Source organism: Cupressus sempervirens, chromosome 5 (assembly GCF_028749045.1).
Source record: "Cupressus sempervirens isolate cs-2001-9-10 chromosome 5, ASM2874904v1, whole genome shotgun sequence".
Lineage (NCBI taxonomy): Eukaryota > Viridiplantae > Streptophyta > Pinopsida > Cupressales > Cupressaceae > Cupressus > Cupressus sempervirens.
In genome coordinates this window covers 651,962,347-651,982,333 of record NC_143122.1, presented here as the reverse complement: position 1 = coordinate 651,982,333, position 19,987 = coordinate 651,962,347, and the positions used below count along the sequence as shown (strand labels likewise).

At 36.6% G+C, this 19,987-nt stretch overlaps 1 protein-coding gene across 3 annotated transcripts in view; it reads right to left on the bottom strand.

The window, feature by feature from the left end:
* APC4 (Transducin/WD40 repeat-like superfamily protein) overlaps positions 1–19,987 on the bottom strand; it is a 316,377-nt gene that overhangs the window by 76,585 nt on the left and 219,805 nt on the right. For all 3 annotated transcript variants that reach the window (XM_089832217.1, XM_089832218.1, XM_089832219.1), the window contains exon 11: positions 12,411–12,590. In XM_089832217.1, the coding sequence (XP_089688343.1) occupies positions 12,411–12,590 (180 nt within the window). The remainder of the gene's footprint in view (positions 1–12,410; positions 12,591–19,987) is intronic.

Genomic DNA, 19,987 nt, shown 5'->3' with positions numbered 1-19,987 from the left:
ATTAGGTACCCAAACGAACGGAACGTAATACATCCATAGTTCAAATTCTCGCCAATATATTGTTTTCTCGCAAGAAATTCCCAGCGGCAAGAAAACTTGTGACTTTTATTGCCATTTGCGTTGGACGAGATTATGAACTCCTTGCGGCGAGAAGTTGGCGAGATCTTTGTGATATATCGCCATTTCTCAATGATATCTAAGGAACTTCTTGCGGGGCAGCATGCCGGTAAATACCTACGCACAACCTAGCGTGTTATTATTTTGTTTGCTACATTCAGCTTCTTGGGTGGAGAAGGGTTTTGGAGCAGCACCTATGTGTTTGGCATTGATTTAAAATGATTGTTAGTGGATTAGGAGCAAATTTGAAGCTCATTCCAAGAAAATCTAGATTCACAATTAATTTTCTCAATTTTTTGTTCTTTTGAGATAAAGTTCATTTTATCTTCCCATACTTGCATAGCTTGCATCTAACTTAATTAAGACTCTAGGAATACCATTTGTAATGTTCTTTAATATGTTTTAGAGTGTAATGACAAAGATCTAACACCATCTTTTTGCAATTTTTCCAAAATAATCAATTTTTTCTCAATAATTTCAAAACCTAATACATTTTTTATTTCATTCTCTGATTTTCAAGCTTGTGTTTAAACATATTTGAAGTTTTAATCTAGTATAGTTTGTTCCTAAATATGTTTATTTAATTTCTAAATCTGTGGCTTATTTTGTGTGTAGGTTGATTTTGCATTAAATGGCAAATAAGGTTTCCTATACAGCTGGGTCAGTTGCAACATCTCCCAATGGTCCCATAGCATGTCCATCTGGTGTCATGTCCCCATTTTGGTTGAAATCCTTTGACATGCTGAATTTGCCTATCATAGACTCTTGTAGGCAAATGGTTTTGGTGAGAGAGTCATTCTAATGATTATTTGGGGATTGGATGGTTTTATGTGCTCTTGGAGAGATGGTATTTATTATATTTTTATTATTATGTGTTATGCGGGGCCAAATGTTATAATTTTGAGTTGAGTTGTGCTTTTTATTTTATAAAGTTACTTTTTATATAAAAGTGCATTATAAAAGGATTTCATAAGAATATTTTATGGATACTTCTAGAAGTTCTAGTGGCTTCTTAGAGAAGTGAATAAATAGAGTGCTTGGCCTCTCATTTGGATATCCCATAACTTGAGTTTACACTACCTTTCTCTTTGAGCATTTGTGGCGCCATCTTGGTGTGCAGATTATCATTTCTTCTTTAGGAACGGAGTCTCCTAAGGATTTTGCACAACTGAGGAGGTGAAATATCCTTTGAAGGGTTGCACATTTGCAGGTGATGCTACAGTCACTTCAGCTAGGGCATTATTGGGCCTAAGGCCATTTTCAGCATTTCAACATTTCAAGAGGCATTTTTAGCAGAACCAAAATTATAGGAAGCCGTTTTTAGCAAGTCCAAAATTATAGGAAGCAATTTTTAGCAGGGCCGAATTTATAGGAGGCCATTTTTAGCAGGTCCGAAATTATAGGAAGCCATTTTTAGCAGATCGAAAATTTTAAGAGGCTTCTTTCAGCAGACCTGAAATTATAGAAGGAGGGCATTTTCTGAGGACTATTCATTTTCAGTCATGGATTGATGGCAGGACATCTTTAGAAGGCTTAATTGTGGTGGAGGAAAGATTTATAGCTACTGGTTCGTTTTAGCTACAAGTCTGATCCAATTTTCAGAATTTCAGGATAGGGCTTTGGAACCACATTTTTGTTCATATCTTCCTCATTACTCAACATATCATTATGGGTATTGTTGCATTCAATTGCTATCGTCGAGACAATCATTTCAAGGACAAATTCGACGAGCTTAGAGGCTGCATTTATTTTTCTAAAATATTGCCAGGCAAGAATAGGGGCGGCTGGGTGAAAGCATCGATTGGGCCTAAGAGAAGTTCATTTTGCTTGAAACTTGATTCTTTCATCAGCTCTTTTCTAAGGCATCATCATTTCTCTAGGTTCCTTTGTTTATCATTCATATTAGCATTGCATTTTAGGTGTTATAAGTTTCAACTGTAGGTGTGCATTATACCAACATTATCATTTTTTGTAATCCATGTAAATGCCAAGAGTCTTGGCCATATTTCATGAGCACTGTATTAGAAATTTCATTGCAATTAAGGAGATAATAGTTGCTGGTGTCATTTGAGCAATTCAATATCATTTATTATCAGCTATTTAGTTTGCATGCCAACTGTTTGTAAAAATGTCAGCTGGCTGTAGGTGTTCATTTCTCATGCTTAGATCATATATATGCATTGAATATTGCCAAAATTAGTTGCACATTCATGTTAGGTCATTGTTTAGACAATTTAGAGTCTTCTTGTAAGTATTCTTATTGATGCAAATTGAAGAAAATAGTCATTTTAGCAAATTGAAAAGTTATATCAATCATATGTCCCTTGTATGCAAAGTTTTTGACAAAATTTCTTGAGCCTTCAATCAAAAGTTTTCAATCAGATTTGAGTAGGGTCATTACATCTGGATTCATAGGCACACGGCCTAAAGGAGGTAGACACTTTGCATTGATATATGCCTTTGAAGGAACAAAGTATAATAGTGTTATGTGCATGAAATGTGAAAAACAAATTCGTGGAGGCATATCTCATTTGAAGTACCACCTTGCTAGTATAGAAAAGCCTGACACAAGGGTTTGCGATGCGACTATGGAGGAAATAAAAAGGGAGATGATTGCTTTGCTTAGTGCCCAAGAAGTAAGTTGAAAAGGGAAAGGGCAAAATTGGCCATGAGGGCATCCATTTATACATCGCAAGGTATGTTTCCTTTTAAGAATCATTTATTATTTTCTAATCACAACTAATGATTGTGCTAAAACAATTATCATAATTCATAATGAAATGATGTGGGTTGTGACCACGTATCGCAGTCACCCTTGATGAAGAAGAAGCACTTGAGGGGATTGTGGGCTCTTTTCTTGGCCCAAGGATCCACGCACAGAACATACCTACCTGTGGCAAGCCCTTGAGCTCAACTTCCACATCTGCTAGTTCTAGTAGACCACAAAACTCTTCTATTGATGGTTATTTTGTGCATAGAAACACACCTAGAGCACAACCATCATTGGAGGGTACTGGATGGAATGTGATGTACATGAGCAACTTGACATTCAATGTGTTGATATTTGGTTTTTTAACCTCTCCTTCAATGTTGTAAAAAGCCTATATTTTTTGAATTTTGTGATTGATTGTACGGTAGCGGGAAAGGGCTACAAGCCACCTACTCCTACAGCCTTGAGTGGGAGCTTAGTTTACTTGTTTCAAACTTCAATACTTTTACAATTTTACAAATTACTTATTTTTGTTGAAAGTATTTTTTTTTAATTAAAGTTGTGTACTTCTCATTTTTTATTTTGTGCTTGAAGATTGTTGAAAGATGTTTCTAAGGGTAAAGATTTGGTTGATGAGTAAAAGTTACAATGGAAACAATATGCCTGCACCATACTTTCAGATGGATGGATGGATGGAAGAAACCATACCATGATCAACTTTCTGTATTCTTGCAAGGATCAAGTAGTCTTTATTAAATCCTTGGATGCCTCGAACAAGATAAAGATAGTTCAGACTTTGGCTCTAATGCTAGATAGTATTGTGATGGAGATCGGGGCTGAAAATATGGTTCAAATCATAACTGGCAATGCAGCAACATATGTGGCAGCGGGTAGGATCTTACAAGAAAAGCATAACACACTCCTTTCGTCACCTTGGACAACACATGTTATTGACCTTCTTTTGGAGGATATAGAGAAATTGGATTGGGTGAAACCAGTCATAGAGGAAGCAAGGAAGATAACAAAATATATCTACAATCACCCTTGGGTCCTTCGCTTGATGAGAGACTTCACCGAAGACAAGAAGTTGGTTAGACCCATGGTCACAAAATTTGCAACAATTGTTTTAACGTTGCAAAGTGTTCTTCATTGTATGAGTCCATTGAGGCAGATGTTTGTGTGTCCAAAACGGCTACAATCAAGTTATTCAAAGAAGGTCGATGGACAAAATATTGCACACATTGTGTTTGACACCCAATTTTTTGATCGAGCTATAGAAATTGTGGAGGTAACTTGAAAACTTCAAAAATTGAATTTTTTTTTTGTACTTATTAATCAAGTCTTTCATTATTAATTTATAACCCTACTCTCTGATTAATTTTCTACTTTTCAATTGTAGGTGGTGAAGCCCTTGTTTAGAGTTCTCTACTTGGTAGATGGGGAACAAACCCCAATGGGGTCCCTTTATGAGGCCATTGATAGGGACAAAGAGGCTATAAGAAATAAGTATAGGGGGAGAGCCTAAAATTTCAGCCCATAGGGGAGATTATTGATAGGAGATGGAGCATTAGCTCCACCAACCCATTCATGCAGCGGGGTATTTCCTCAACCCTTGTTACCACTTTTCTTCATCATATGTGGATCCCAATGGAGAGGTCATGAAGGGCTTTAGTGAATGCATGCAGAGGATGGTACCTAACATTGCAGTAAGAGACCTCATAGTGGCTGAGATGGAAGTGTATCAAAATTCAACGGGCAAACTATTCTCCTTAACCTTGGCAAAGAGAGGCAGACACACTCAAACTCCAGGTACAATATTTGGAATTTGGAGTCTTTCAGATGCATGATAAGTAGATAAATATTAAGCTACAAAAACTTGTCCTCATCTTTCTAACTCTTTAATATTTATCTTGTAGATGCTTGGTGGCGAAATTGGGGTGGCAATGTCCAAAATCTGCAAAAAAAAAATTTGCATCTTATGTCAGCCATGTAGCTAATCTAGTTGTGACCATAATTGGAGCTTGTTCGAATCCATTCACACAAAGAAGAGGAACAAGTTGGCACAAAAATGCCTAAATGACCTTGTCTTTGTGCATTATAACCTCAAGTTGCATATAAGAAAGGTAATGTCAGCAACAGCTGAGCCACTTGATCTGGATCACATAAATCCTTTTGGTGATTAGGCAGCACATTAGCATCCTTCATTGTTCACCGAGGATGACATATATGAGTTGGAGAGGCAGGCTATGGAAAAGGGTGGTTTTACAATGGGACTAGACGACATTTAGGAGGAAGATAGTGAGAGTGAGGACATTGACAATGAGCACAACAATAGTGAGCATGAGGAGGATTAGGAGTCATTGCCAGGGCCAACACCAACACCACCACCACAAACAACTACTACGGCTAGAGATGCTAAAGCCCCTCTCTCTCCCACAATGTTTACTAAAACTACTAGCAGGGGGAAGAAGAAGATGTAGACAAGTTTCATATTGAACTTGACATTTGTATTTGCTTATATTTTTGACAAAGATAATTCGGTATTTGTAGTTTACTTCAAAGTTCAGAGTCTCTGACTACATCGACATTTCACATGACGGTGGGATTTTCTTACTTATTGCATGTATATATATATCTAGATCAACATGTTTGGTTTGTTTACTCATTTACTGACTCTATATATGCATCTACTTATTGGATTTTGTGAAAAACTGCATTTTAATTAAATTAAAGTCATTTTTAAAATTCTCGATATTTTTCTTAGAAGTTGTCGATTTCTCTTCGATATTTGCTGAGAATTTTTTTTGGCCTTGTCGAGAAATAACAGAGAACGAGAATTTGAACTATGCATCCATCCATCTAAAAGTACACTGTAGCCATACTATTTCCATTGTAAGTTTTGTTCTTCAACCACATCTTTAGCCCTAAAAACATCTTTGAGCAATCTACAAGCACAATATAAAAATAACATTATGGACACAACTTTGATTTTTTTTAAATTAAATTCAACATTAAGTAATTGTAAAATTGTAAAAGTATTATAATTTGAAACAATTAAGCTAACCTTCCACTCAAGTCCACAGGAGTAGATGCCTTGTAGCCCATCTAGCCACCGCACAACCTAGTCACAAAATTCAGAAAATAAGGACTTGCTGCAACATTGAAAGCGATGATAAAAAATCCAACATCAGCACATTGAATGTCAACTTACCGATGTGCATCATTCTTTCATCTAGTACTCTCCAATTATGGTTGTGCTCCAGGTGTTTTTTGGTGCACAAAATAACCATCACGAGAAGCTTTATGTGGTATAATAGAACTAGCGGAAGTGGAAGCTAAGCGGATTGTAGGTGAGCGGATCCATGGGCCTCAAATAGACCCCACTAAGTCATCAATTATTGTTTCTTCTTCATCAAGGGTAGGCACTTCCTACAACATTGAAGGGGATGTTAAAAAAATCCAAAATCAGCACTTTGAATGTCAACTTGTTGATGCACATCATTGTTCCATTTAGTACTCTCTAGTGATGGTTGTGCTCCAAGTGTTTTTTGATGCACAAAAAAACCATCAAGAGAAGATTTATGTGGTCTAATAGAACTAGCGGAAGCGGAAGCTAAGTGGATGGTAGGTGTTCAAATCCATGGGCCACAAAGAGAGCCCACTATGCCATCAATTGTTACTTCTTCTTCATCAAGGGTAACTAGGATACCTAGTCACATCCCACATCATTTCATTATGATCACTGTTTTAGCACAATCCAAATTGATAATTGTGATTAGAAAATAATAAATGATTCTTAAAAAGGAGAGATACCTTGCAATTCAGAAATGGCTCCTCCCATGGCCAATTTTTCCCTTTCCCTTTTCGACTTTTTCTCTTCTTGGGCACCAAGCAAGGCAATCATCTCTCTTTTTACATCCTTTGTGGTTGCATCACTGTTGGCTAAAATTTTTGGTTGCATGAACATGTAGGAGGAAGAATGGGTAACTCCTCCACATCACGCTGAAAATATTCAGGATCTAAAATTTGATCATCTTCAAAACTAGGAGGAATTGAAGCCAAGTTGAAATCTACAATTTGTTTCACAGTTAACCAAGTATAATCCATACACCGTATATCCACCTCGGTATGTACATCAATCCAAAGATCTTCTAGACGATGTATGTGCAAGAATTGCTTCCCCATCTTGTCATGCAATCCCCTCCAATTAAAACAACTCCTAGCTGCAAACTTTTTCAGCATGATCCTTTGGAGTTCAAACTCCATATTCTTGGGCTTAGGTAAAATGTCTGGTGAGTATCCTCCAATCTTCAATGGGTTTCGAGATGAGATCCCCACTTCAGGCCGGTGCAAACTAGACTGATAAGCCTAGACTTCCATAAGTTGTCTTGCTAACTTCATCGATATAATTCGATCGATGGGATACCTTGGTAGTGTGTATGGCTCTCACTTGAAGAACCTAACTCGTAAATATCTAAAGTTCAAGAATTGTAAAAACATGCAACCATACTCATTAACCTTGTTCCATGCCTCATCAAATACTTGCTTATTAGGAAGCTCTTTATCAAACAAGCACATATGCCCAAAGAAGGCATCTTGAACTCTTCTGACATGTACCCGACTTTGTTTCAAAGGCAATTGTTCATAATATTCACACACATGAACTATAGACCTATCATGTCTGGTTTATAAACTAGAAAAGATGCCTAGAGCAGCAGCAGCAATGTACACCATGTAGGAGTTCATGTTGACCACACCAGTTGACATAACTTTCACATATTGAGTCACTCACCAATTCAGCCCAAAACACATTCTTTTTATACCATATTATGAGTGAGATGTAATTATACATCCAGAGTTCAAAGGTGTTTGAATCCTTAAGCCCTGCCAAGCGGCTAAGAAGTGTGATGAAATCATTGATTTCTATTTTGAAATCACATCTGCGTACTCCCTTAACCGACCATCTGTCAAGATTCAATCTCTTAGTAATCAACCAGTTATCATTCACAAACTTGGTACAAGATGGAGTATCCTCATTCCACCACTCCATAGCATTTTTCCTTGTGATATTTGTAACAACTAGAGTGTGAGGAACATGAAATATACGATCAATAGTCTCAAGATCAAAACTAATGATAGTATTGCCATCTTGATCTTTGATGGTTCGTGAAGCCGCATCAAAATGTCTTGCACATGGGAGAATGAATTGCGGTTCATGAGCTACCCAGGGGAAAATGGACAAAAGATGAATATGATTCCTCTTAATCCACACCATATCTTCTATAGCTGAAGCCTCAACTCTTGCAAGAAAGTCTTCAATGTTCATATGAGAAATATCGATATCCCGTACCTCATCATAGGATGAGGTTACTAGTGATGAAGGGATGGAGTTATGATACTGATTATACTAGCACTTCATCTTCTTTTTATCTTTGCCCTTTGCTGGAGTAGATTCTCTTGACATTGCAAAATGGTACGCCTGCACAATTGTTACATGAAAATCTCATAAAATGAGAACATCTTCATGTGAAGGATCCGTAGCAAGATTTCGATGAATTTTGAACAAGGAATACATGGGGGAGATGGATGAGATGGATGAAATGAATGAAGATAGATAATGAACAAATGGGTGAAGCTCAAAATGGCTAAATTGTAAGTAAAATAGCTTAAAACAGGTTTTTTAAGATGACTTACATATGTGGCCAGCAAGCTTGGATCTAAGTAAGCAAGGAGAAAAATGAAAACACACTGAGCACCTCATGTTTAAATAAGTGCAAAATGTGATATTCTATCCAGCAAGCATTTGGGAAAGACTTCAACCATAGGGCAGCCATATGGAGGTGCATGAAATGTGTAATTGTGGGGTTTTAACTTGCATTTGCATGTAAGGGAAAAGAAAACTTATCTTTCATTTTTAGAGCATGATTTTACACCCGCCTACATATGCAAGTAAGATGAGAACTTGTATATGCAACTTGGAGAAAAAGAAGGAAGATAGAAGGAAGAACTTTAAGAATGAAAAATCATGCAAATCTGAAAATGGAAATGTCAATGACTTGCAAGAACATTTAAAGTTTAAACAAATATATACAAATGCCTTAGAAAAATAACCAAGGAAATCTTACATCAACTCCGCCAAAAATTAGAAAGACAAAAACCTTATCCAAATCTTTAGCAAATCTGAAAAAATCCAAGAGATGTTTGGATTTTAGATTTGTCCAAAACCAAGACTTAAGTAGATTCGAAATCCTCATAACATGGTTCGAATTTGGACATGTTGATATAGTTAAAGAAGAGCAATGCATAAAAAGTGGAACAAAATTTGACTTAGCAAATCCAAATGCAATGACATATAAAACTGATGTCTAGGGCAAGAAAATAGCTTGCAAACGGATGAAGAACGAGCTGGAAATTGAAATGATTACCCTAAAATGCTTCTTGAAGTGATTGGAAAACACAATCTATGAAGAAATGTAAAGTTTTGACCAAAAACGTGCCCTAGATGGACTATTTTCTACCAAGCGCATATTGGAGGACACACTTTTGCTCCAAAAACCACCACTTAGGAAAAACCCTTCAAAACTACATTGTGCTGGATCAAAAACTGTCTTTTTTGATCAATAACATATGCCAATATGTAATGAAAGCTTAAATGCATTTTTGGAGATTAAAAACATGTTACAATACACACCAAAGCTTCCCACAAAGCGCTTAAGGTAGAAAAATGCAGGTCTTGGATGCAAACGCATATAATAATTCCATGCAATAGCAAAGAAAACCGCCACGACATAAACTATGTTAGAATGCTACCTGCAAACGTGCTCTGGAAACTCATTATATCACAAAAACAGTGCTTTCTTGTCGAAAATTGTCACGTAGAATAGTTAGGGCAAAAACACTTGTTTGGAGGAATTTTGCATGTGTTTATAATATATGTTTTCCCTTTAAAAATTGTCGTTGAGTCTTGTACTTGTTTTTGGAGAAGCAATACTTACACCAAAATGTATGCATTAGCACCAAAAATCGCCACGTAAATTCTTGGATGAAACTTGCAACTCAAAACCACTCTTTGGAGAGGCATTTTACATGATATGAGAAACATGCAATCTTGACAAAAATCGCCACTTTTGCCTTTGGACACATTTTTAGGAGATATAAGCATATTGGGAAAAATATGCAATATGATATAAAATCGCCAATTTTGCTTAAGGTGGATTTTATAAGTCAAAACACATTCCTTAGTAGCATTTACATATGTCGAAAACCTATGTAATTGGCTTGAAAATGTCACTTTAGCTTTAAGTTTAAAGAAAAACACTTCTCTTATTTAAAAACATATGCATTTGGGACCAAAATCGCCACTTTTGATTAAAATGAATAAAGAACTCATTTTAATTTATCATTTAAATCTAAATGGATTTCAAAAACCCACTTTGAATGGTGATTAAAAACACATGCATTTAATTATTAAAAATGGACTTTAAACACAATCAAATATGCAATCGCATTTAAAAAGCACACTTTTAATGATGTTGGGACTTAGAATTTATTGAAAGCGGATTTTCATGAAATGTGAATATATGCAATATGAAATAAAAATCCCACTTATGCACTTAAGTTATCTTATGTAATTATATTTAATATTTAACTATAGCTTTTAATAAAGTAACATGAAAAATAGTCTTAAAAAATGATATTTCATAAAACATAAAAAACTATGGTCAAATAAACTCAAAATGAGCTGAAATTTTAAAATGGAACACACAATCTATTTTAAATATCAAATATAACTTTATATCATGCAATTGCCAATAAAAAGCCCACTTTTATGAGATTTTAAATAAAAATATGCAATTGTCCTAAAAAACCCCACTTTTCCTCTTAAAACTTGTGCTAGAGAACTCCAAATTTCGACCTAAGTTAGCTCAAATTGAGAAGAAATTCAAGGGCTATTCACCTAAGGCAAAAAAAAGAAAACTATTTACAACACAAAGAAAAGAAGTACAAGTTTACAAAAAATCGCACTTTTGTAGTGCAACAAAGAAAACTCTTACCTACAAACAATTGGGAATAATCTCGATGGAAAACTTTCAAAAGAACACATAAACCAGATTACACAAAGAACAATTCGGGGATAATGAACTGTTTTCATGATGTCCCATTAATGCATTGAAACAAAGAGGATGCAGCTACGAATCTATGAGAAAATTGCATAGAGTTGCCTCAATTTTGTGATGTCAAATTGAGGACAACAATCACAAATACTTGTGTCACACATTTTTATATCTGCAAGGTGGTACTTCAAACGAGACATGATTTCGAGCTATTGAAGTTTCCTACAACTTGAAACTTCAACTTTTGGTAAAACTACAATGAAATATCTATGAGTTCCAAATAAATGCTTCACTATCTCAACAAATTTGTATCCAATTCCATCAAATGTGGTAGGTATATATACAATGCCAAGGGCTACCATTTCTGCTTAGGTCCTATGCTTTGTGAAATATTATCTATGGTGTGTTATTTCAAGTTTTTCGTTGTAGTCGCTTCTCTTCTCGGGCACTGTTTGGTGTCACTTCTGTAGGTGTTGTTTGGCGTGTGTTCTAGGCTGGCCTTTGCTTTTGTTTTGGCAGTCTCTTGGACTCTCTTTGTGGTCTTTTGTTGGACATTAATAAATTTTCCATATCTGTCCTCTGTAGCACTATCATAAATAGTTTAGCGATCCTTCTCATCCTATGTTGCTCCCTAAAAGATATCTGCACAAACCTTTAAAGATGAAAATTTTCATTGTCAATGTTTTGTGATCAGAGGAAATGAAATCGCAATTGAATAAAATGGAAGCTTTCCAAATCCTAACTACATGGGGCAGCTAAGGTCTTCCCTTCAACATCCCCATCAATAGCCTTTTTCATATCAAAAAATCAAATGATGGATCTTCAACAAAAGGGCTCTGCTGTCAGTGCTTTGAAACAAATCCTGCAGAACTCTTATATTTCCCTTCAAAGCCCCTGAGATCTCTATATAAAACTAGAAGACGGACTTAACCCTAATGTTTTCTACTAAAATAAACTTAGTAGTGAGGTAAAAAATGTCCCAAATATGACAGAGGTTAGAGTTAATGTTGTGATGAGGAAAAACAGAATACAGAAAATCATTATAAATAAAACACATGAACAAATGTAATACTGTGCTATCATTAAATTCAATGCAGATATAGGATGTAGCAAGATCATCCAAGTGAGATAAGGATGTTCACACTGCTTTGATGATCTAAGTCTTTCTGGGATCTTCCCTACAAAATTCTGCAGGTTCTTGTACAAGCAGAGAGTAGAGATCTTGGAGAAGCCATTCACATAATCATTGTGGCAAGATAAATTTACTACAATTAGCACCAGAATTCAAGACTAACAACACAATACTAGAATGTATCATAACTGACCCTACAAAATGTCATCAGGTAAACATCAAGTAAGCAAAGCATAGATAACTGCTTGTGGACTCTTATGAGATTAGCAAAGAACAGCATGGATATTATGTCTGTTCAAATTCTACATTTCCTTTCAAAAAGACGATTCAATTATACCAGTTTCACAGTTTCAGTTAGAACTCTGAGCAGCCTTTCTATCTGTACCACTAACATCCCAGAGTCTTCCATTGCTTGATGAACCATATTTTCCTCCAGTCCAATACTTTGAAAGCGTGCGCCCCATTCAGAAAATCCTTTCAGCTCCCCAACTCTAAATGCAATTTCATCAGATGCTGGCTGAAAGGAAAGAAAATTGCAAAGTGCAAATAGATTTGGTCAGGATAAAGTATGATTCCCAGTCAATTGAGTGTTAAAGAAACCAACACCATCAAAAATTTAAAAAAGATTTAGAAGATCTAAATCTTTATCATTAAACAACTTTAGAGAGATTCAGACCAAGTATCAATTACTTAAATTATCATATGCAACATTTCATTGTATATAGAAATTGCTTCTCTAGAATCAAAGAAAAATAAACTTATTGATAAAATAAATGTTGCTTCTCAAAATAACATCACTAATTATTAAATGTCAACAGACAGACAACGTATTAAGTAAAAAGATGTTGCTTGTTCTACAATGAATACAATAAGAATGTATCCATATAATCTGGCCATTTTAGAGTGTATGAAAGTTACAGTATACTAATAGACAGAACATTTTTCAAAATTATATAATTATGTTAACATTAGTGACTGTATTATTAAAGAATTAGTGTTGTTCACATATAATGTTGACTTGGATTTATCAACTGGGTATTCTCATTTATCTACCCTTGATGTGTTTCAAAATCATAGCTTCTATATATCGCCTTCTTGGTTCTTTTTGGCAAACAGCACGATGTCATATTTTAAAGCACTTGAGAAATCACAAATCATTGCAAAGAGGAAAGAAACAAGCACGAAGATGCACCAAGCACATAAACACACCCGAAAAGAGCAAAAGAGTGTGGAGAGTTTCAAGAATAGGTCATTCAAGACATTGTATAAGCACACAAAGAAGATTGTAGGCGCATCTCAAAAAAGCAGCTAAAGACTCGAATGTTTCTCACTGTGTATAGGTGTGCACCAAAAAGCTTAGTTGCACCAATACAAAGGGTCAGCATAATTCATCATGAGTAACACTAAAAGCATGACTATACCCAACAAATCTCTAAAATGCAAAAATTGTAGTAAGCTTTAAGAAGAGGACAGATAATAGGGAGAAGAATGGAGAACACCTTGCATTGAAGAAGAGAAGCCCACACAAGAAAAGAAGATTATATGTAGTAAGAAATAACAAATAATGTTTGAAGATTTCAAAGACTAAGTATAGGCATCTGCCAACAAAAAGAGATAATTTTTATATTATCAATCACCATCAAACTAATGTTGCATGCCTCTAGTTGCTGCATACCTCAAGAAGTCATGAATTTCAGAAAAGACAATCCCTAACTAATGGCACGTGCCAAAGATTGTTGATGTGCCTTTACAAAGGAAACTAATCCAAGATATAATTTTCTAATGCACTTTGGGACATGCTAAACAACTAGTGCACACCACAAGGAAGAGTAAAGTGCATCCAAAATGAAGCATTGGTGTCTTCATTAAAAGTTTGATGTCATGAAAAAGAAAATTCCTTGGGATGACATGCACCAAGGAGAAATTTCACACCTCACAAAGGGACATGTTTTCTAACTCTCAAGGAAAAAGACATTTTTTTAAAGTCGATTTTTTGCATAAGAGGGGGCAAAATCATAAGTGCATGTCAATACTAAAAAACACTAGTTTTAATAAAAGATACTTTCTTTGGCTAGACACTCAAAGAGATAGAAGAGCGCCTAACATAAGAATCAAAGAAAGGCATGATGGTAACTAAATAAGCATACTTGAGTATATTGGTGTGCACCAATACAACTTGTTTTATTTTTCAAATTCCAAGTTGTAATATCCCCACTAATAATGAAATTTAATAACCAGAATATAAATCTATAAACACTTTGAAACCAAAATAAACAATATTTATGGCAAATAGATTGATGAAGAGATTATGATAATTATAAGATTATTATGTTTGATAATACCTGATATTATTTGAAATATACTTATATATATATATATATATATATATATATATATATATAAAGAATTATATACATCTAAACATTATAATATATAATCATATTAAATATATATTAACAACAAATAGAATTATGTTAAAAATGTAAATAAACATGATTAATTAGTCACTAAAGCTCGTGACTATTGAATCTATTAAATCGACAATATATAAGAAAGGAGAAAATATATTAATTGGGGATTATGTGTTAGCCTACATATGTGATTCATGACTCCTCGATAATCATTCAGTCACTATAGTAATTCATATTTGGGGAGATGTGACATAATCTAAGGGATTGATTCCATTACTAACATGTGCTGCCAACGCAGACAGCCAACACCACACAGGGAGAAAGCAAAATTCAACGGAAGAGCAAGGGAAGGATATAGCATTGAACTGCAACAGTAAAAGCCACTTTCGAACATGTATGAATCCAATGCTAAGGGTTATCATCCTGTGATAAGAAGAAAGGGGGCATTCCAAATTGATAGCATATTCAGGGAATGGGGGAAGCAGTGACTTCAATGAAATGGACAAATACTAAACCAATCCAACGCCCAATGATCTACATGTAACAACAAGAACATAGGAACACTCACATTCAGAAAGACCAGGTAAGTCAGTTGTCTCAGCGATATACATAAGAGGAGATAGATTAAAAATCAAAAACCAACATAGAATGGACAAGCAGCGAACACAAACAATACATAGAATGGACAAGATATGGAAGGAATACCACCGCAAAGGAGAACAAAATTAAAATAAATATCTGATATTTTGACAGGGAACAAACATTCCAAAGATGCCATAGAAAAATGTAAAAGCAAGGTACAATAGAAAGATCGAACACCAATACGTTGACAGGGACCTTAACAATAAAGCCAATGTTCAGAATTTGGAAGGAGCTGGCCTAATGACATTTCTAATAGAAAGAGTTTGAGTCAAACAAGACCATAAGATAAGATAAGATAAGATAAGATAATAATATTAATGTCCATGAAAACCAACACGGTTTATGGGACTGAGCATACAAACAGAAGAGCTGACCAAAACAGAAGCACCAAATGCTGACTGAGAAGAAACAAAAGCAAGAAACAAACAAGAAAGAAGACAAGGTAAGGATTAAGGGTCCTTCCTTGCCACAAAGAAATCAGTAATAGAGGGGTAAACCCATAAATGATCCATACTCTTAGAATGCCGTGTAGAACCACTATAGGATTGTCACTGCCTGGAGAGACTAGTGCAGTGTCTGGCCGATCTGGAATGAGAAGTACTGGAAGGCCTTTTCAAAGCCCGTGGAGGAGACTAGGGAGAGAAAAAGGTAGTAATGAGCTGGTTTGAAGTATGCCCCTGAAGTATAAAAGACTACAGGGTAATCTCTCAAAGATGGGTGGCCTCCTAAAGATAAAGTGCAAGACACTGCTGATCAATATAGCTAAAGAACATCAAAAGAGAAGAATAGTCTCTAAAAAGGCAGTAAAATCTCCCTCTGATCTCATAGTATAGAGGGCATTGAAATATGAAGTGGATCTCAGTCTCAACCTCTGCCAAAGTACACAACTAACATATCCGATCAGCCCGATCCATATGGTGGTCAATCCGAGCCCCGAGGCGGTGAGAACCAACTCTGAATGAGCCCAAAGAAAACTGCAAGGCATGATTCCAACGCCAGTAGAGATAAGCAAGGCGAACAATAATACCATCCTGGATCTCAAGAAAATGCTAAGCATAGAAGGCCATCCTAGGTCGCAAACCTCTCGAGGGATTACTCTAGGTAGTGGTAATGTACTATCTATAAATATCATGTCTGACATGTTCATTCAACTCTTGACGTGAGCGGAGAAGATGAGCAGGAGCATCAAGTGAAAACTAGTAAGGAGAAAGACGATCTATCTCAATACCAATCAAACCCAACAAAGAGGTGGCCTGGGTGTACCAACAACGAGACCTAGTAGAGGTATCATATCTCAAAATCTCAACAGAAGAACAGTATGCCAGATGAGAGTATCTGTGTTGGTCAACACTCGACTCCATAAAACCACGAAGCCGATGAAGAAACCAAATTAAGTCAAAAATGGTGACAAGTTTGAGAGGATGAGCTCCAAACTCAGCTAAGACAATGCTGTGAGGGGTGAGTCTATGACATTTATGATACGTTGTAACATCAACATCTAAACCCTCTCTATAGAAGCCCAATCAGAAGCAATAAGAGAAGGCCCCTAAACCACTGAGTCATACAGAACTGTCGGATGAACCAAGGAGTCCAAAAGGGACAACTTGAACAAAATATCCTGGAAATGATGCCTGAAGCACTGTCTTTCCAGGAAAGCTAGGGAACCCATGCCCTTACTAACTCTGGAGTGAATAGCTGGCCTCAAGCTAAAGCACAGCCCCGAGAACTTCACATCGAGATACATATAAGAGGAAGTAATCTCAACCTCCTGACCCTAAAAGAAGAAATGAAGATGAGAGGTCTTTAAATAATTAAAGACCATAACCTGAGTCTCAGACAAATTGACCACAAGCTATCACTAATCACAAAAAGAAGCCAGATCATCCAAGAGTCTCTGCAAGCTATCAAGAGAAGAGGCCAAGAGAACCACATCATCAGCAAAAAGGAGAATAGAGATCAAAACCTGATGCAAATAGCACCGATCGCCCGATTGAGAGGAGTTCACAAGGAAATCCTCCAACTCATCAATATACAAACCAAACAGAGTAAGAGAAAGAGGACAACCCTACTTCACCCCAATGGTGCTCTAAATCGGAACCAAAAAGCCCTTCGGAGTCCTAAGCCTATCAGTTACCCTCTCATAAAGCCTCATAATAGCAGTCTGCAACATATCTGAGATTCCAATCTCATGAAGTCTTTGAAATAAGGCCAACCTAGGAACCGAATCAAAAGCCTTACAAAAGTTCACAAAACAACAATAGACCTTCTGAGAGCGATGTCTAGCCTCCTCAATGATAGCCCACAGTGTGAAAATATAATCTATAGTCTAATGGTTTGCCCGAAAACCAGGATGCCCTTTAGCTCTACAATCTCTTCTATCAAGCTCACTAGATAACATAGTGCTCAAGGCAATGGCATAAAGTTTGGCAAAAGTATGTCCAATCATAATAGTTCTATAGTTAGCTGGATCAAAAGCAGGCCCAGACTTGTGAATAGGGTAAACCACATGTCTAGACCAGGATTCAGGAAACCTAGTGCAAACCACTCTATTAAAGAGTGTAGGAAGGCAAGATCCAAGAACCGAAGCACCAAGTTTGAAAAGTTCTGCTTGGAAACCCTCTTCATCAACTGCTCTGTTGCATCTCAAAGATCTAATGGCCTCAATAATATTGGAGTAGGTGAACAAGCGGTAGTAAGGAGGTGGAGTGGAGTGGAGAGGTGGCTGCCCAGGAATGTCATAAAGCGTAATGATATGGGAGGTCAAAGAGTGGTAGTCAGGAGTGGAGGACAGGGGGAGCATCGAGGGAAAAGGGTATGCCAAAAGATCTGGGGATTATGAATAAGCGTGGAGCAAAGGGTTCTGCACTGAAAGGAAGGAAAAGAACGTTTCTTGTGGTGAAGAAAACGAAGGTACGAAAGGCACAGATGGGTGAAGGTAGGAGACTGAGTCTCAAAGGTGACGCGAACAAAGCGATGGAAAGTTTTGCAATCAGTATCAAACCATTGATTCATAGGAAAAGTATTCTGACACTTAGCTCTGAGAGAAGGAGGGGAACAATGAGGAATAGAAAGGAGAGCAAAATCCCAAATGGCAAAGGCAAGTGAATCAAACATGTCAGAGGCAACAAGCGACTCATTAAAGCTAGCAGGTGTTAGAAGTCTCCTAAGGTGGTAAGTAAAAAGCTCACCATTTCTCTCAGGGTAATGAAAGCAAGTAGGAAAGGAGACAGTATCAGTCAGGCAGTAAGAAGACTGGAAGGAGTACGATGGGTGGGGTGAAACGTAAATAGAAATGCTAAGAAGAGCATGAACAGCCAAGGGGAGATGCGAAATGGTAAAACTGCGAATGGAAAAAATGAAAGAATGAGAGGAAATGACATAGTCAACAACACTCCCACCTCCACAGTGCGGCCAGCAGGTAAAGAGGTTCGATCCGGGAAGGATAAACCATTCAGAATCAACAACCCAGAAGACTCACAAAGCTGGAGAAGGCGACAGCCATAACCTGAGAGCAGCCCAAAAACTGTTACAAGATTCAAGAAGAGTTGGCAGATTAACGGATTTTTGGATGATTCATTAATCAAAGGAACAAATGTGTTCCTTATAAAGATTTACAAGGACGTTGTTTCTAAAAGAAACAACGTAGACTGAAGACGGAATTAGAAACAAAACTTGAGACAGGATAGGAAACATTCCTATCTGGATTGAAGACGGACTACAAACAAGTAATAGGAAACATCCTATCTAGACTGAAGACGGACTACAAACAAGTAGTTGACTATTATAGAAAGTATAAGATATTATGTTAATACCCGTCCTTAATGGTCAACGTACGGATGACAGAACATTCTGTGATAACTGAGACCCTCCCTGGATCTACAGAATGCTGAAACCAAGAAGCTTTGCCAGAAGAGTGCTATGACTCAAAATAAGTTGCAATTACAAAACTTCGTTTTTGTGGAAAAAACGGTAAAACCCAGAATCTCACGCAACCTTGCATATTATAGACAACTTGAAATGATTTTTGAGGAGAAAATCAACAAACACATAATCTCACGCAACCTTGCGTATTACAAACAACTTGAAATGATTTTTGAGGAGAAAATCAACAAACCCAAAATCTCACGCAACCTTGCGTATTACAGACAACTTGAAATGATTTTTGAGGAGAAAATCAACAAACCCATAATCTCACGCAACCTTGCGTATTACAGACAACTTGAAATGATTTTTGAGGAGAAAATCAACAAACCCAGAATCTCACACAACCTTGCGTATTACAGACAACTTGAAATGATTTTTGAGGAGAAAATCAACAAACCCATAAAAATAGAAACAGATTCAGAAGGCAAAAAATGCAGCTTCGCCTTGATCAAGACCCGGAGAAGTCGGACGCTACTTAACACCCAGAACAAGTTGATCGGTGTTTCAATATTCAAAGATTGCAATGATGCGCTGCTTCCAGGTTCCATAATTGCGACCATTGAATTTGGAATTATGCTCGAGCAGAATATTTGTCAGAGATGCCATGGCACGTTTTTCAATAAAAATTGTGAAAATCTGTGAAGGCACGTTCTTCGAGGCAAAAATAAGAAAGACCCGGAAGAATCAGAGAATGACCCAGAAGAGAGCTCAGAAAACCCACAAGGAATTTGTTGTCGTTTTTTTGATCCACTGGCTCGAAAATCGAGGCACAAAAATCGAGGCACCCAAAGAAAACGGACAACAACCCAGTTGAGCTCTCGAAAAACCCACCAAAAATCTGCAAACAAAATATTTTTTCGAAGTCAAAAAATTAAGGTTTCGAGCAGAATAACAGTCGGCGGCCAAGGAGGTTGGATTTGCAGAAAAAAATGGCGGA